This window comes from Beta vulgaris, chromosome 6 (genome assembly GCF_026745355.1).
Source record: "Beta vulgaris subsp. vulgaris cultivar EL10 chromosome 6, EL10.2, whole genome shotgun sequence".
Classification (NCBI taxonomy): Eukaryota; Viridiplantae; Streptophyta; class Magnoliopsida; order Caryophyllales; family Amaranthaceae; genus Beta; species Beta vulgaris.
In genome coordinates, this window is record NC_079207.1 from 17,508,016 (window position 1) to 17,524,707 (window position 16,692).

A 16,692-nucleotide genomic window follows, 5' to 3' on the forward strand; every position below is an offset into this window, starting at 1 on the left:
CCAATAATACCATAAACTGATTTTATACTCCAAGGAATCAAATTAGTACTTAGTACTCTTAGAATTGACAACAACAACAGCACAACAACACACCACCAAGCATAAAACAACAACATGTCATCCTCATCATCATCAACAACCACCACAACAACCAAGACAACACTTACAACCACTAGGAGTAACACAAACAATAGCAACAATGACAAATAATAACTTGAACTTGAATCATTAATCAAGAATTCTGAAATTTAAAGAAAAATAGACAAGAGGTATGTACCTCTGCTCTATTAGGAGCAGCGAAGACAGAGAAGAACCGAGAAATAGAAAGGTCGAGGGAGATTTTCGAAGCTTCGGCAACAACGCAGCAACAACAATAACAACAAAATCACCAACAAGATCACCTTAGATAGGCGGCAGCACCAAGCACACAGTAGCACTGACGACGGCAAGGTGGCGCGAAGAAAGAACCACCAACCGCGAACAACAGCAGCACGAATCAAAGGATGAAAGAGAAAACGAGAACAGACGGCGCTGACAAGGGGGAAAACTCCGGCGAGCCTCGAAGAATCGCCGGCGACGCGCAGGCGACGGTGAGCGAGAGAACTCGAAGGTTCACTGGGAGGAGAGAGAGAGAGCAGTCGTGTGGTGGCTTGCGAGCAACACCACACGCACGGCAAGAACACCGGTGAGGAAGGCGCGGCTCCGGTGACCATAAGATGCCGGGCGAACAGAGGAGAGAGAGATTGAGAATATGGGGATTTGGGGTTTCGGTTTTGTCGAGCAAAAGAACACGGAAATGGGGTTTAGTTTATAGATTTGGGGGTTTTTTATGGTTCTTATCCAAACAAACCGACAGAAGGTATAGGAGTTCAAGGGCAAATTGACTTTTACTTCCTATTTGACTAAATACCACACAATTTAGTCGCACATAAGACCCAAAATAATTTTAATAATAATAACAAAAATAATCTCATATAATTAAATAAATAAATATATTACATACACGACAAATAAAATTTATACTTCGCAACTCAAATAAAATAAGAATTTTCGAAACATAATTAACTTTATAAATATAATTAGCATTAAAATAAAGACTCTTAAAAACAGGGCTATTACACACAAGGTTAGTTGTCAAGCATCTAGAAAATCGTGTAATTGAAGCTATTGTCACTTCTGGTAGTAATGTCGGTGACAAAGTGTTCATCCTACGAATGACACTCACTCCATATGATTCGACCAAATTTCCCATTAGATTTTATAGAAGACAATTTTCTTTAATGGTTTGTTTTGCTATGAATATAAATAAAAGTCAAGGACATTCTCTATCCCATGTAGGTATGTATCTCCCTAAACCTGTTTTAGCCATGATCAGTTATACTTTGCCGTTTCTAGAGTCACGAATAAAAAATGATTAAGATGCTTATATGATAAGGAACATGGTGTATGTGCAACTACAACAGATGTAGTTTACATGGATATCTTTCAGAACATATAAATTGTAATGTTGATTACTTTTTGAATACTTTAAATTTATTAGTGTTATATTTAATCTGTTTTAATCTTTTAGATTATTTGATCTGGGAAATATATATGCTAATTGTCCTGTTGAATACCTTTTTTTTTCTTCTTTGGATGTAAATAGATATGTATGAACGAATTGTCATATTGCATAATTTCTTTTTTTTTTTTGAAATAAATAACCTTATTAGTTTATCTGATACGAGTTCCATAATTGCATACCATATTCAAAACATGCTATTATGAATCAAATATTTAGATAAACTCTACACTTTCACAGGAAAAATAAAATTTTATTAGACAATAAGATTTTCGTACATTTTTGCACGGGTGTAAAAACTAGTTTCTTGAATATATTACAAACACATAATGAACATATGACTAAAATACAACGAATATCCCAATAACATGTATTCAACAAATGTATGCTAAAAAGACAATGAACATACGCCATATTCATGTTATCAATGCAATCAATATAGGTCGAACACACAAATTAAAGAACATATGACCAAAACTATGTAATATCTAAACAAGCACATAAAAAATATATAGCTAAATATAATAAGCATATGACCAACACGAGTCAATGAGTACATTATAATAACACAATGAACATATATTTCCTTCATTCATTGGGCTCTTTCCTTCGTTCATTATGACATCAATCACAAGGTTTTTATTTTTTCACAAACCACCATCAAGATCTTCATCAGAAAGAGGAAAAAAAATAAGAAATGTAAGTGCAAAATGTTAAAAATATATTTTTTTCTTATAAAATGCATAAATCTAATACCTTATGTTGTCAATTTTGCTTTGCAACTCATTGTGTTCATCTTCGTGTACGAAAATTGTGCAAGAAATGAAGAATTTGAAAAGTTTGATGACAGATGTTAGAGAGAAGTTAGAGAGAAGTTGGAGGATTTGGAAAGAATAGAAGAGAAAGTCTCTGAAAATTTGTGTGGAAAATGAAATAAATGAATTCAAAAAAAAGATTTTATGTTTTTCGATGTTCATTAGAGATAAAAAATGTTTATTCCGTACTTTGTTAATTTAATAAAGTTGCGTTTTATATTTTGTTGACTTATATTTGATTTGTGCGCTAACTTCTTTTAGATACACTAGACCTGGGCATGGGACGGGCCTGTTCACGGGCTCGGCCCGCGGGCTTTGGGAAATGGCGGGCCGGGCCGGGCCCGAGCCCGTGACTCGCAAGTCGTGTCGGGCTTGAAAATTCCAAAAGTTGTCCACGACCCGGCCCACGTAGCAGACAACGGGCCGCGCTGATCCCAAATCGTGTTTTGCTGGGCTCAAATTGTGCCGTACTGGCCCGGCCCATTCTCACCTCTAGGCTCTAGATACGATGGTGAGCGGGTGTAATTCCTTACCACCACTAATCTCGTTTCCTTCGCTTCCTATCCCCATCACGTTATCACTGTCATATCTCCACCACCATTCTTTCCAAATAAATAAACGCGCAAAATTTGACTTCCACTCTTCTCTTTTGACTTTTTACAACACCAAGCATTCAATTTGTCCAAACTCCAAAATCCAACTAAAACGCACTCTTCCTCCTTACCTGCTCATGTCATCCGTTGAATAATCTCACTACCATGACAATTCTCAAACCATAACATAAACCCCCCAAACAAAACAAAAACAAAAAAAAAAAAAAAACCGAATTTCCGCCATTTTCATACCTTGAGAAAATTCCATGGCGGAAACTCCAACTCCCAGCAATGGCGGCTTTCGTTGCTTCTTCGGCACAACCACCTGCTTCAACGCCGACGGCGACGATTACCCATTTCCTTTACTTCCGCCACCACCACCACCATCACCACCACCACAATCTTCTCAGACTCACATGGCCCCTTTCTTAATCGCAACAATCTGTATTCTAGGTATCTCTTTTCTTCTTCTTTCAACTTGTACCGTTATCTTACGTCTCCGTTTCACTGGCAGAAGACGGGTTGTTTCGCCGGAGATTCCAGAAGGTTCTCCGATGAACGATGAAGATTCAGTTTTTGTAGACCATCCAATTTGGCATATCACAACAGTTGGGCTTCATCAGTCGGTAATTGATTCGATTACTGCTTTTAAGTACAAGAAGATTGATGGCTTTTTCTTTGATGGTAGTGATTCATCTTGTTCTGTTTGTTTGACTGAGTTTGAGGAAGGGGATGATTTGAGATTATTGCCTAAGTGTAGTCATGCTTTTCATATTCCTTGTATTGATACTTGGTTGAGGTCTCATAAGAATTGCCCTCTTTGTCGTGCTCCTGTTGTTAATGAGACAACTCAGGGTGGGAATTCGGGGTTCGGTGTGCCGAATTCGAGTGATTCAGGTTTGAGGGAGGATGTAGGAAGAGTGAATGACAATGGAGGGTTAAGCTCAGGGGGAGGCGAGGAGGGTAGTAGTCATCAGTTAAGAGAAAGGAGGGATGTTCTAGGGGAATTGCCTGTGATGGAAGGTATAAGGATAGCTGAGGTTTTGAAGAAGAATCGCGAGCTTCGAATACTTAGTGACTTGGGTGAAAATCATCGGTTTTCGAGGGTGGAAGATGGTGTTGAGACGGTTAGAAGGTCGAATTCGCTTAATGCTATAGCTGGTTCAGCAATGTGTGGGGCTTTGGTGGTTAATGAAGGGTATTCTAGAGATGGGATTTTCGTTGAAGGGTGTTTTTGTGGTGGCAATTCTGGGGTTGCTCTGCAGGAGCAGAAGATTGATGTAGGGAAAGGAGGTAATAAGAGGGGATCAAGCATGTCAGGTTTATTGATGAAGAGTTCTTCCATTGGTCGTTCGTTGCAGAAGGGTCCTATTTCTATGAAGAGATCCTTGTCTTCAGGTAGCAGGTTCTTTTCATTTCGCAGGACCAAAAGCCAGGCTTCGGTTCTTCCCTTGTGAATAGAGAGACCATGGATTGATTTTCTTGCTGATAATAAGGTATGATCGCCATGTTCCAGTATTATACGGCCGTACAGTGGTGAATGGTGCTATGTACTGAATGACCTTGAATACAAATTCGGTCGAATACCTACTGCCAAAGGCTGTTCTAGTGTGTTGGACCATATACAGGTAATGAGGACATAGGGCACAGATAAGGAATCTAATATATATGTACATATGATACTTTTGTATGTCAATGTGTGTGCTGTACTCAAATTGAAGCCGCGCATCTATATGCAGTAGAGCAGTTCGCAATTTTGCTCTCTTTAAGTAATAAGAAATTTCTTGGCATCAAGGATTTGAACTTATGTGTTTTTATAGCTGCTGAAGCTCAGCTTTTACTTGAACAAATTTCAGTATATGCGAAGTATTTTGTAGTGAGTCTTCTTTTAGGCTTGTAGCTTCAAGGATCTGGACTTGTATGTTGTTATATTTGCTCAACCTCAGCTTTTACTTGAACATATTTCAGTATATGCTACTGTATGGTGAGTCTAGTTCTGGCACAACAGTGCAAAATTTCAGGACCATGGTTTTTGAATTTTGATTTGTCGTGTTTACCAGCATTCGTGTTGATGCTTCACCTTGATCCATCTCCAACTTAAATGAATATATATAACAAGGAAGGTTGTGTGCTTTGACAGTTTATCGATTCAAGAGAAAGCGTAGGAATTTTTCATCCTACCCAATTAGAAATTTCTGAAGAGAACATTTTGCTGTTCAACCAAACAGAGCAAGTTAAGGTTGCACAATTCTAGCTTGGGCTTTGTTGCAAAATTTTAGGATTAACAGGAGCAAAAGACACATGAAATTTGTCATTTCTTTAAAAAAATCTGTCTTTGAATGTTAAACACCTATACTTAAGATCATGATCTATAATGGGAACTTGTCTGCTTTGGTTTTGAGACACTTTATTTAGTGTGTTTATTAACTGCTTCATAAATCATGTTAAGAACATGTTTCAGTTGTCGGTTTCTTTTAGTTTGCTAGTTTATCAAAATTTAGAGAAGATGTTAGGAAATTAAGTTTGCCTTACTGTATTATGGGGATGAGATGCGATCTGAGTTTAATTTCGGTAAAACTTTGGAGAACAGAAATATGAACATATGTAGAGGCTTGTATATTGTACATTCTCTGTCAATCAGTAAGTGTAGCTGTGTAAATGAGTTCTATGTTGTTTATTTGCCCTATTTCTTTTTCTCTTTGAGTGGTAGGAATTAACATTGAGGCTGAGTAAGTTATGACTTAGAGATTTGTAGTCTGTAAGTATTGATATTATAAGTATGAACGATAGGACCAAAGAGCGGGATTTCAGCATACTTTGTTTGTGCCTTCAGTTAGTGTAGCGTCTTTTGAGACTATGTTTATTGTTTGCTTCTGAAGCCGTATTGATTTGCTTTGATCTTCATCTACACTTCATACTTCAAAGACATTTCTAATTGTTGTTTGCTTCTGAAACCGTATTGATTTGCTTGGATTTACATCTATGCTTCATACTTCAAAGATGTTTCTACTTGGAGTATAGCATCTCAATTTGATTGGTTAATGACACCCTCTATTATATATTCCCTTTGGTCTTTATTAGTTTACCCATTCCTTTTTGAAATGTCCCTCTATATATACTCCCTCTGATCTTTATTTTTAAATGTGATTCCGGTGGGTAGGGCGTAGGGGTGGGGGAGGAGTTGAAACAAAAAAAATCAATATTTTGGACTGGAAAATAAGTCAACGTCGAAAAGTTGATTATTTGACCGGAAAATCGTAATGTGGTGTTAAGTTGTCAACAGAAGTATTTTAATTGGTCCTTCCCTCCATAAAAAATTTTAAGTGGTGTTTCCCCACAAAAACCCTATTTTAATTGGTCCTTCTCCACAAAAAAAACCTAAAAATAAAACAAAAGAGGGTAATAATTATTGTCCCAACAACTATAATTTTTTTTTTATCTATGAAATGTGCCTAATATTGGATATATTTCATGCACAAAATCTACTATATTTTTAAATTTATGAAATTAAATATTAACATTCAAAATTAATATTTTTTTAAAAAAATTTCACATTACATAAATTATGATAAAGATAATTTTTTGTTATTATATTTAATTTACATGAAGAACTTAATTTATATAACTTTGATCAAAATATGAAATGAGGTTCATTTATTGATATGAGGACCACCAAACAATGAAAAGTTGAATGGAGAGCTCTTTAAAGAGTTTTATTGTTGTTGGGTGTTTTTAGATATAGTTCTTGAGAGTAGTTTAAAGAGAGAGAATAGATGAGAGAGAGTGAAGAGCTAGTTGGAGAGTCATATACCATGGTACATGCTCTTAGAATTTTTTTAAGAGAAAAAAGAGTCAAAGTAAGAAAAACATATAGGGATATGAGTAATAAAAAGAGCCTTTAGTCATTAATTTTGTTATAACGGACGTGAGAGAGAAACAAATTATGAATGCAAAAACAATAAAAACAGACAACAGATTTACGCGTTTCACCAATTTAGCTACATCCACGGCAGAGAGAGGGAGAATATTTTATTATGTGAGAAGAACAGATTACAGAGAGAATAGAGTGTTTTTCGTAGTCTAAAACCCTAGAATATAAATAGTGTATTTATATCCCGTTAGAAAAACGCGAAAACGCGTTTACCGGGCAGCCGCCCGATCAGGTCGGGCGAACCCGCCTGATCGGGCGGTATTTTACTTCCTCAGATTTAGTTGCGCGCCCGGTCGGGCGAAGTCGCCCGAGTCGTTGTTCGGTTACTCGCCCAATCGGGCGAACTAGCCCGATGCCATCGGGCGAACTCTTCTTTACTTCTATTCTTCAGCGCAGTTGCGGGTCTGATCGGGCGGCCTCGCCCGACCCGATCGGGCGGTACCCCGAAACTCCCTTTTGACGCATTTCTTCGAACACCTTCGATGCACAATGATTCAAGGCATATTTCTACAAATCTCCACCTTGACTTGAATCCTCTCACAATAACCAGAAAACCAGATGCATTGATCACAATGCCCAGAATCTCCTAAACACCAGATTTGTCCCAAAAGACAACCAGACCAGATTAGTCCCTAAGGACCCCAGAATTGCCCAAGGAGGGCAATTAACAATCACGAACATTGAGTAAGTCCAAACAATGTTGAAACTTACTCTGCGGAACCGTCTTGGTGAACATATCAGCAGGATTATCAGCAGTTCCTACCTTTTTCACCTTAATCCTAGTCTCATTCTCTAGGAAATGGTATCTCACATCAATATGTTTAGTCCTCTCATGATGGACTTGATCCTTAGCTAAACATATTGCACTCAGACTGTCACAGTACACAGTAGCCTGATCATGATGAACCCAAGATCACTAACTAGTCCTTTAGCCATATTCCCTCTTTAGCAGCTGCTGTCAATGCCATGTACTCTGCTTCAGTAGTAGACAAAGTAACTGTAGCCTGCAAAGTTGCCTTCCAACTAACGACAGAACCACCAAGAGTAAATACATAACCAGTCATTGACCTCCTACTGTCAACATCTCCAGCATAATCAGAATCCGAATAACCAGTGACTAAACACTGGGTATCATTCCCATAAATGAGACCAACATCAGAAGTACCGAAAAATCCTCTTGACTGCCTGCCAATGCTCATTACCAGGTTCACCCATGAACCTACTAACAACACTGACTGCATGTGCAAGATCCGGCCTAGTGCAAACCATAGCGTACATCAAACTCCCTACTGCACTAGCATAAGGAACCCGACTCATGTACTCCTTCTCCTCAGCAGTTTTGGGTGCAAAAGCCACAGACAAATGATTATTTGAAGCACTTGGAGTGTCTATAGGCTTTGCAGTTGTCATGCCAAACCTTGATAGAATCTTCTGAATATAACCTTTCTAGGACAAGAAAAGTTTCTTCTGACTTCTTTCCCTATAGATCTCCATCCCCAAAATCTTCTTTGCAGCACCCAAATCTTTCATCTCAAACTCAGCACTGAGAAGACCCTTCAACCTCTGAATATCAGACTTAGCCTTAGCAGCTATAAGCATATCATCTACATACAGAACCAGATATATGAAAGAACCATCACTCAATTGTTATGGTACACACAGCAATCATACTCACTTCTGTTGTAGCCCAACTCAATCATGTAGCTGTCAAACCGCTTATACCACTGCCTAGGAGACTGCTTTAGCCCATACAAGGACTTCTTCAATCTGCAAACATAGTCTTCTTTTCCCGGAACTTGGAACCCATCTGGTTGTGTCATATAAATCTCTTCTTCCAACTCCCCATGTAGGAAAGCTGTTTTCACATCTAGTTGCTCAAGTTCAAGATCCTGATGTGCAACCATTGCTAGTAGCACCCTGATGGAAGTATGTCTGACTACAGGTGAGAAAATCTCATTATAATCTACCCCTTCCCTTTGTGTGAACCCTCTTGCAACAACCCGAGCTTTATACTTAACCCCTCAGTAGGTGAAGACCCTTCTTTCTTCTTGAAGACCCATTTGCATGTCACAATCTTCCTCTCCTTAGGACGTTTGACTAACTCCCAAGTCTGATTTTTATGAGAGACTCCATCTCATCTCCCATTGCAGCAAGCCATAAAGTAGACTCACTTCCAGAAACAGCTTCTTATAGGTGGATGGCTCATGATTTTCAACCTCCACCTCCTCAGCAACCTGAAGTGCATAGGCCACCATATCTTCAAAACCATACCTCTTTGGAGGCCCCACACCAACTCTTCTAGCTCTTATCAAGTGCTATGCTTGGTTGATGAATTTCAGATGGCTTGCTCTTCTTCATGTTGATCTTCTCCACCTTGGTGCTGTGATTCACTCTCAGCCTGAGTGACTTGCAGCTCCACCTGTTTATCAACATCTCCACTGACAGACACCACAGTACAGTAGACTTCACAGGAGAGTTAAGCATGGAATTTTCATCAAATATTACATTCCTACTAGGTATGACACGATTTTCAGAAGGTGACCATACTCTATAGCCCTTAACCCAATCCCAAAACCACAAATCTACCCTTCTTAGCTCTAGGTTCTAATTTTCCCTCATTTACATGATAATAACAGTAGAACCAAAAATTCTCAACAAAGAGTAATCTGCAGGCTTACCAGACCACACCTCATAAGGTGTCTTGCAGTCAATACCTGTATGGGGTCCCCGATTGATCAGATAGCAAGCTGTACTTACAGCTTCTGCCCAAAACCTCCTAGCCATCCCAGCATTTGAGAGCATGCACCTTGCTCTCTCCAGAAGTGTCTGATTCATGCGTTCTGCAACTCCATTCTGTTGTGGCGTGTTTCTAACAGTATGATGGCGAGCAATCCCTTCATTTTTGCAGAACTCATCGAACTCAGACCAACAGAACTCCAGACCATTATCAGTTCGCAGCCTTTTGACTTCCTTTTAACTTGATTTTCCACTAAAACCTTCCACTGTTTGAAATTCTTGAAGGCATCACTTTTGCTTCATCATAATCACCCAAGTCATTCTTGAATAATCATCAATCATGACACAAAATACCTGTGACCTCCAATAGATGCAACTCGGGAAGGTCCCCAACAATCAGAGTGAATATAATCAAGTGTACCTTTAGTTGTATGAACCGCCTTTGGAAACTTGCTGCGATGAAGCTTCCCAAACACACAGTGTTCACAAAACTCTAGGCTCTGCACCTTGTGCCCACATAGAAGATCCCTTTTTGACAGAATTTGCATCCCTCTTTCACCCATGTGCCCAAGTCTCATATGCCACAACTTGGTCAACTCCTCCTTGTGAATCTCAGATGATGCAACAGCAGCAGAACTGTCATAGTAGACCCCTGAAGAATATATAAGGTACCAACTTTAATACCTTTCAGAACCATTTGAACCCTTGTGAACTCATAGCTCCACCTTCACCTTGAAAACTGAACCCTTCTATCTAGAAGACTCAAGATATCAGATTCTTTGTCATTAATGGAACATGCCTAACTTCGTTCAAGGTACAGATGTACCATCATGAGTCCTCACCCTTATAGAGCCTATCCAACTACTTTGCAGGCAGCACTGTTGCCATAGAAACATTGCCCCATCTATCTGCTTGTAAGTTGAGAACCACTCCCTGCATGGACTATATGATACGATGCCCCAGAATCAAGAACCCACACATCCCTACAATGTGACTGGCTATTAACTACTAGGGCCAGATCTTCCTCAGAATCACCTCCAGTTTCTGCCAAAGCAGCAGAACCTTCACTTTTATCCTGCTGTTTCTTTTTCTTAGGACATTCATTCTTCCAATGCCCCTTCTCCTTACAGTAATTACAGATATCAGTAGTTTTAGGACCCTTAGAATTCGAATTTTTAAAGTTCGTTTTCTTTTTACCAGATTTCTTTTGTCCCTTCCCTCCAGTAACTACTAATCCAGATGCCTGATTTTCTGTACTAGACCCAGAAGCCTGGTGACGGACTTCTCTAGTATGCAGAGCAGATCTTACTTCTTCTAACGACAGACTATCTTTACCAACAATAAAGGATCCACAAAATTCTCATATGACATAGGCAAAGATACCAACAGTAATTAAAGCAGCATCCTCATCATCTACTTTAACATCAATATTTCGCAGATCTAGTAAGATGGTATTTAATTTATCTAAATGATCTCTTAAAGACGTACCTTCCTGCATACGCAGGCTGAACAGACGTTGCTTCAAAAGCAACTTGTTGGTTAGAGATTTCGTCATGTACAAGTCTCTAACTGCAACCACAGACCAGCAGCAGTGTCCTGCTCCGCAACTTCAGTAATTATGTCGTCAGACAGACACAACATAATTGTTGAATGGCTTTCTCCTCCAGAATTTCCATCTCAGCGGTAACTGAATCCGTTGCCTTCTTGGCCAACGGTGCCCACAACCCCTGTTGCTTCAGTAAAGCCCGCATCTTGATTTGCCACAGACTAAAACTATTCCTCCAGTAAATTTATCAATTTTGACATTCATCCCAGACATCTTTCTCACACAGATAGATCACTAAGGCTCTGATACCAATTTGTTATAACAGACGTGAGGGAGAAACAAATTATAAATGCAAAAACAATAAAAACAGACAACAGATTTACGTGGTTCACCAATTTGGCTACATCCACGGCAGAGAGAGGAGAATATTTTATTATGTGAGAAGAACAGATTACAGAGAGAAAAGAAGTGTTTTCGTAGTCTAAAACACCTAGAATATAAATAGTGTATTTTATCCGTCAGAAAACGCGAAAAGCGTTTAACCGGGCAGCCGCCCGATCGGGTCGGGCGAACCGCCCGATCGGGCGGTATTTACTTCCTAGTTGTTGCGCGCCCGGTCGGGCGAAGTCGCCCGAGTCATTGTTCGTGACTCGCCCGATCGGGGAACCAGCCCGATGCCATCGGGCGAACTCTTTCTTACTTCTATTCTTCAGCGCAGTTGCGGGCCCGATCGGGCGGCCTCGCCCGACCCGATCGGGCGGTACCCCGAAACTCCCTTTTGACGCATTTCTTCGAACACCTTCGATGCACAATGATTCAAGGCATATTTCTACAAATTTGTTTCTGGCTCTTCCCATCTATTTTTTTTCTTCCAACACTGGTGGATTAAGATGGTATGATTCTTGAGCTTACACAGGCCACAATGTCACTAGATTTTATAGAAGTATAAGATTTATAAAAAGACGAAGTTGCGGCACAAGGTCACTAGGTCAGCATTACCCTGATTTGGACAAAGAATCGCATAACACTGGACTCCTAAAACTTTGGAGACTTGAATTCTTGTTGGTATAATTTTTCACACCGGTGTTCCACTTCGATCTACGACTACAAGGAAACCAATCATTCACCAAAATTGCCATGTGACGACATCTATCCAAATTCAAATGCCATGTAACATAAGCAAACGCCCTGAAGACAACTAATACAAAGTGTAGCCTGTTACTAGAACTAGAAGCACACTACTAAAACCATTTGATATTAACCCCTCTTGGAACAAAGACCATTTTGGTATGGGTGCAACGCGAATATCATGGCTGATAAATGGATAGGGGGGTGGGGGGGCTGTGACAACCAAAAACAGGATTAATTTACAAGATGAAGGAATATTGACACTAGACCAACTAGTGCAAGATGACAGCAAGAGTTGGAATGCACCACTCATTAGGGAGAAATTTGACCCCCAAACAGCAAATAGAATATGATCGACATATATCCACAGCAGGGCATGGAAGATGAGTACATATGCGCATGGAAGAGAACAATGGAATTAACTGCAAAAGAGGCTTATGCTTTTCTCGTGGAAAAGAATGGGTATATGAAGGCGAGGGGGAGAAGGCTTTCTGGAAGAAGTTATGGGCTACAAACATTTGTCCTAAATGGAAACGTTTGGCGATTGATGTGCAGAATGCTCTGGCAACAAATACAAATCTACATAAAAGGAATATTGTGATTCGCTCAGTATGTTACTGGTGTGGAAATTTGTTATAACGGACGTGAGAGAGAAACAAATTATGAATGCAAAAAGCGATAAAAACAGACAACAGATTTACGTGGTTCACCAATTTGGCTACATCCACGGCAGAGAGAGGGAGAATATTTTATTATGTGAGGAAAACCAGATTACAGAGAGAATTTGGCTAATTCGTAGTCTAAAACCCTAAGATATAAATACATATTTATACCCCCGTTTAGAAAACGCGTTTCCGCGTTATCCGGTCAGCCGCCTGATCGGGCGAGACCCGCCCGATCGGGCGCTTAACGCTTGAAGAATTTTGCTCCCGGGCCCGATCGGGCAACAAACGCCCGTGTTGTAATTCGGCATGCCGCCGATCGGGCAAGATGGCCCGATGCCATCGGGCGAGCCACAAACACACGCTGCCCAGCAAACGTTGCGGGCCGATCGGGCTCCCTCGCCCAACCCGATCGGGCGAGACTTAAAACAGCTATAACTTCTGCATTTCTTATCGGAATCGGGCATATGACCTATCGTTGAAAAGCTCTCGGAACAAGCTATCACCTCCACTTTGAATCACCTCAAAATCATTTATAGATTGAGAGATATGCCATTCAAAGTTAGCCTTATGTCATTCCTTCTTCACGCATTCTACCAAACACCTTCAAGGCACCATTCAAGTCACTATTCTTACAAATCTCCACCTTGACTTGAATCCTCTCACAATAAGCCAGAAAACAGATGCATTGATCACAACGCCAGAATCTCCCTACACCAGATTTGTCCCAACAGACAACCAGACCAGATTAGTCCCTAAGGACCCCAGAATTGCCCCAAGAGGGCAACTAACAATCACGAACAGCTTGTAAGTCCAAGCAACCTTGGAACTTACCCTGTGGAATCAGATTCGAACAGATGTGTTTCTTATACTCTTTCCTAGCACAAGTAACACCTTCCTTGGACGGCCCAAAAATATTCACCTCTCCGACATACAGTGCAAAACCCACCATGTCTTCACAACCGTCCCTTTGGGGAGAGTTCCCAAAGATTTCATGCTGACCAGGAGTCAAGTTTGACTGACCCAACTTTGATGACGAAGAACACGGAATTTCAGATTCAGATTGTGAGTGTTGACAGATTTCTCCCTGACGTGAACCACCACTCCAACCTAGAGTGCCTCTGTGCTCCACCTGTTTCTCAACACTATCACAAACAGCCAATGTAGCAACCCCAGACTCAGATAACGTAGACCCTTGCAACACATACAATGTCTCCCGTTTAACCCCTTTCAGAATCATCTTCGAACCCCTGTAGACATACAACCCTCCACCTCACCTTTGAAACTGAACCCTTTCTTGTCTAACAGACTAAGTGAAATCAGATTCTTTGTGACCTGTGGAACATGCCTAACATCATTCAAAGTAAAACTTTGCCATCACATGTCCTAATTCTGATGGACCCTATACCAACTGTCTTACAGACCTCACTGTTGGCCATAGTAACACTTCCATCAACCTGTTTATAGTTCATAAACCACTCCCTGCGCGAACACATATGACAAGAGCCCCAGAATCAAGAACCCACACATCCTACAATGTGACTGACTATTAGCTACTAGGGCCAGATCTTCCTCAGAATCACCTCCAGTTTCTGCCAAAGCAGCAGAACCTTCATTCTTGTCCTCCTGCTTCTTTTTCTTAGGACACTCCTTTTCCAATGCCCCGTTTCCTTACAGTAATTACAGACATCACTAGATTTAGGACCTCTAGAAAACGGTTTCCTGGATTTTTTCCCCGAATTCTCCTGTCCATTACTACTGGCTACTAATCCAGCAGCCTGATCGCCTGTACCTGTACCAGACGCCTTATGACGAATCTCTCTAGTATGCAGAGCAGATCTTACTTCTTCTAACGACAGACTATCTTTACCAACAATAAAGGAATCCACAAAATTCTCATATGATATAGGCAAAGATACCAACAATATTAAAGCAGCATCCTCATCATCTACTTTAACATCAATATTTTCAGATCTAGAAGATAGTATTCAGTTTATCTAGATGATCCCTTAGAGAGTACCTTCCTGCATACGCAGGCTGAACAGACGTTGTTTCATCATCAACTTGTTGGTTAGAGATTTTGTCATGTACAAACTCTCTAATTTCAACCACAGACCAGATGCGGTTTCCTCCTCCGCGATTCAGTGATTATGTCATCTTCCAGACACAGCATAATCGTTGAATGAGCCTTCTCCTCCAGAACGGCCATCTCAGCGGTGACTGAATCCGTTGCTTTCTTTGCCAATGGTGCCCACAACCCCTGTTGCTTCAGTAAATCCCGCATCTTGATTTACCACAGACTAAAACTATTCCTCCCAGAAAATTTATCGATTTTGACATTCACCCCAGACATCTTTCTCACACAGATCGAACACCAAAGCTCTTGATACCAATTTGTTATAACGGACGTGAAAGAGAAACAAATTATGAATGCAAAAAGCGATAAAAACAGACAACAGATTTACGTGGTTCACCAATTTGGCTACATCCATGGCAGAGAGAGGGAGAATATTTTATTATGTGAGGAAAACCAGATTACATAGAGAATTTAGGCTAATTCGTAGTCTAAAACCCTAAGATATAAATACATATTTATACCCCCGTTCAGAAAACGCGTTTCCGCGTTACCCGGTCAGCCGCCCGATCGGGCGAGACCCGCCCGATCGGGCGCTTAACGCTCGAAGAATTTTGCTCCCGGGCCCGATCGGGCAACAAACGCCTGTGTTGTAATTCGGCCTGCCGCCCGATGCCATCGGGCGAGCCACAAACACACGCTGCCCAGCAAACCGTTGCGGGCTCGATCGGGCGAGACTTAAAACAGCTATAACTTCTGCATTTCTTATCGGAATCGGGCATATGACCTATCGTTGAAAAGCTCTCGGAACAAGCTATCACCTCCACTTTGAATCACCTCAAAATCATTTATAGATTGAGAGATATACTCATTCAAAGTTACCCTTATGTCATTCCTTCTTCACGCATTCTACCAAACACCTTCAAGGCACCATTCAAGTCACTATTCTTACAAAATCAAAAAGAAACGGAAAAGAAACCTCTTCAGGGACTGTGATGTTGTTAAAAGAGTATGGAAATGTTCACCTTTAGGACTCTAGGTGGAGAATTTTTTCATTCCGCTGGAGATATGGGTGTCCAACTACCTAAAATACATGTGGCGAGTGGAGGACAAGGAACGCAAAATAAGTACGATCTTGGTCGCAATTCTCTGATCCATCTGGCTATGCCGAAATCAGGTAGTGTTCAAGCATACCAAACCAGGTCCAATGAACATTTTAAAAGAGGTCGATTGGGTTCTTGCTGAGGAGTAGCTAAGGCAGAACAACAAAAATCTGGAAAATATGAAGTGTGAACCCTGCAAGAACAGTTTTTGGATGGCAACGACGAAGGTCGGAATTGATGTTTAATTCAGGTTGATGACGCTTGGAAGAAAAAGAGTCAAGGTAAGATTGCAGCTGGAATTGGATGGATCGCAAAGCATGGAGAAGCGGTAATTTTCCAGGGAGGCGAGCGTCTGATGGCTTCATCGGCATTAAAAGCAGAAACTCGTGCAATGCTTAAAGGACTACTGGAAGCAGATCGAAGAAATATAAAGGATGTGAAGATCCTGTCAGATTCTATTCAGCTCTTTCAAGCAGTTTACATAGGGCATAAACTGGCGGAAATATATAGCCTTATTATAGATATGAACAAAGTGTAATAATT

General features: G+C 40.5%; 1 protein-coding gene across 1 annotated transcript; it reads left to right on the forward strand.

The window, feature by feature from the left end:
- Positions 1 to 2,935: 2,935 nt before the first annotated feature.
- On the forward strand, positions 2,936 to 4,939 carry LOC104896042 (RING-H2 finger protein ATL52). Its single transcript, XM_010682724.4, has one exon. The coding sequence runs from the start codon at positions 3,236 to 3,238 to the stop codon at positions 4,424 to 4,426; it is 1,191 nt and encodes a 396-aa protein (XP_010681026.2). The 5' UTR covers positions 2,936 to 3,235; the 3' UTR covers positions 4,427 to 4,939.
- The last annotated feature ends 11,753 nt before the right edge of the window (positions 4,940 to 16,692 follow it).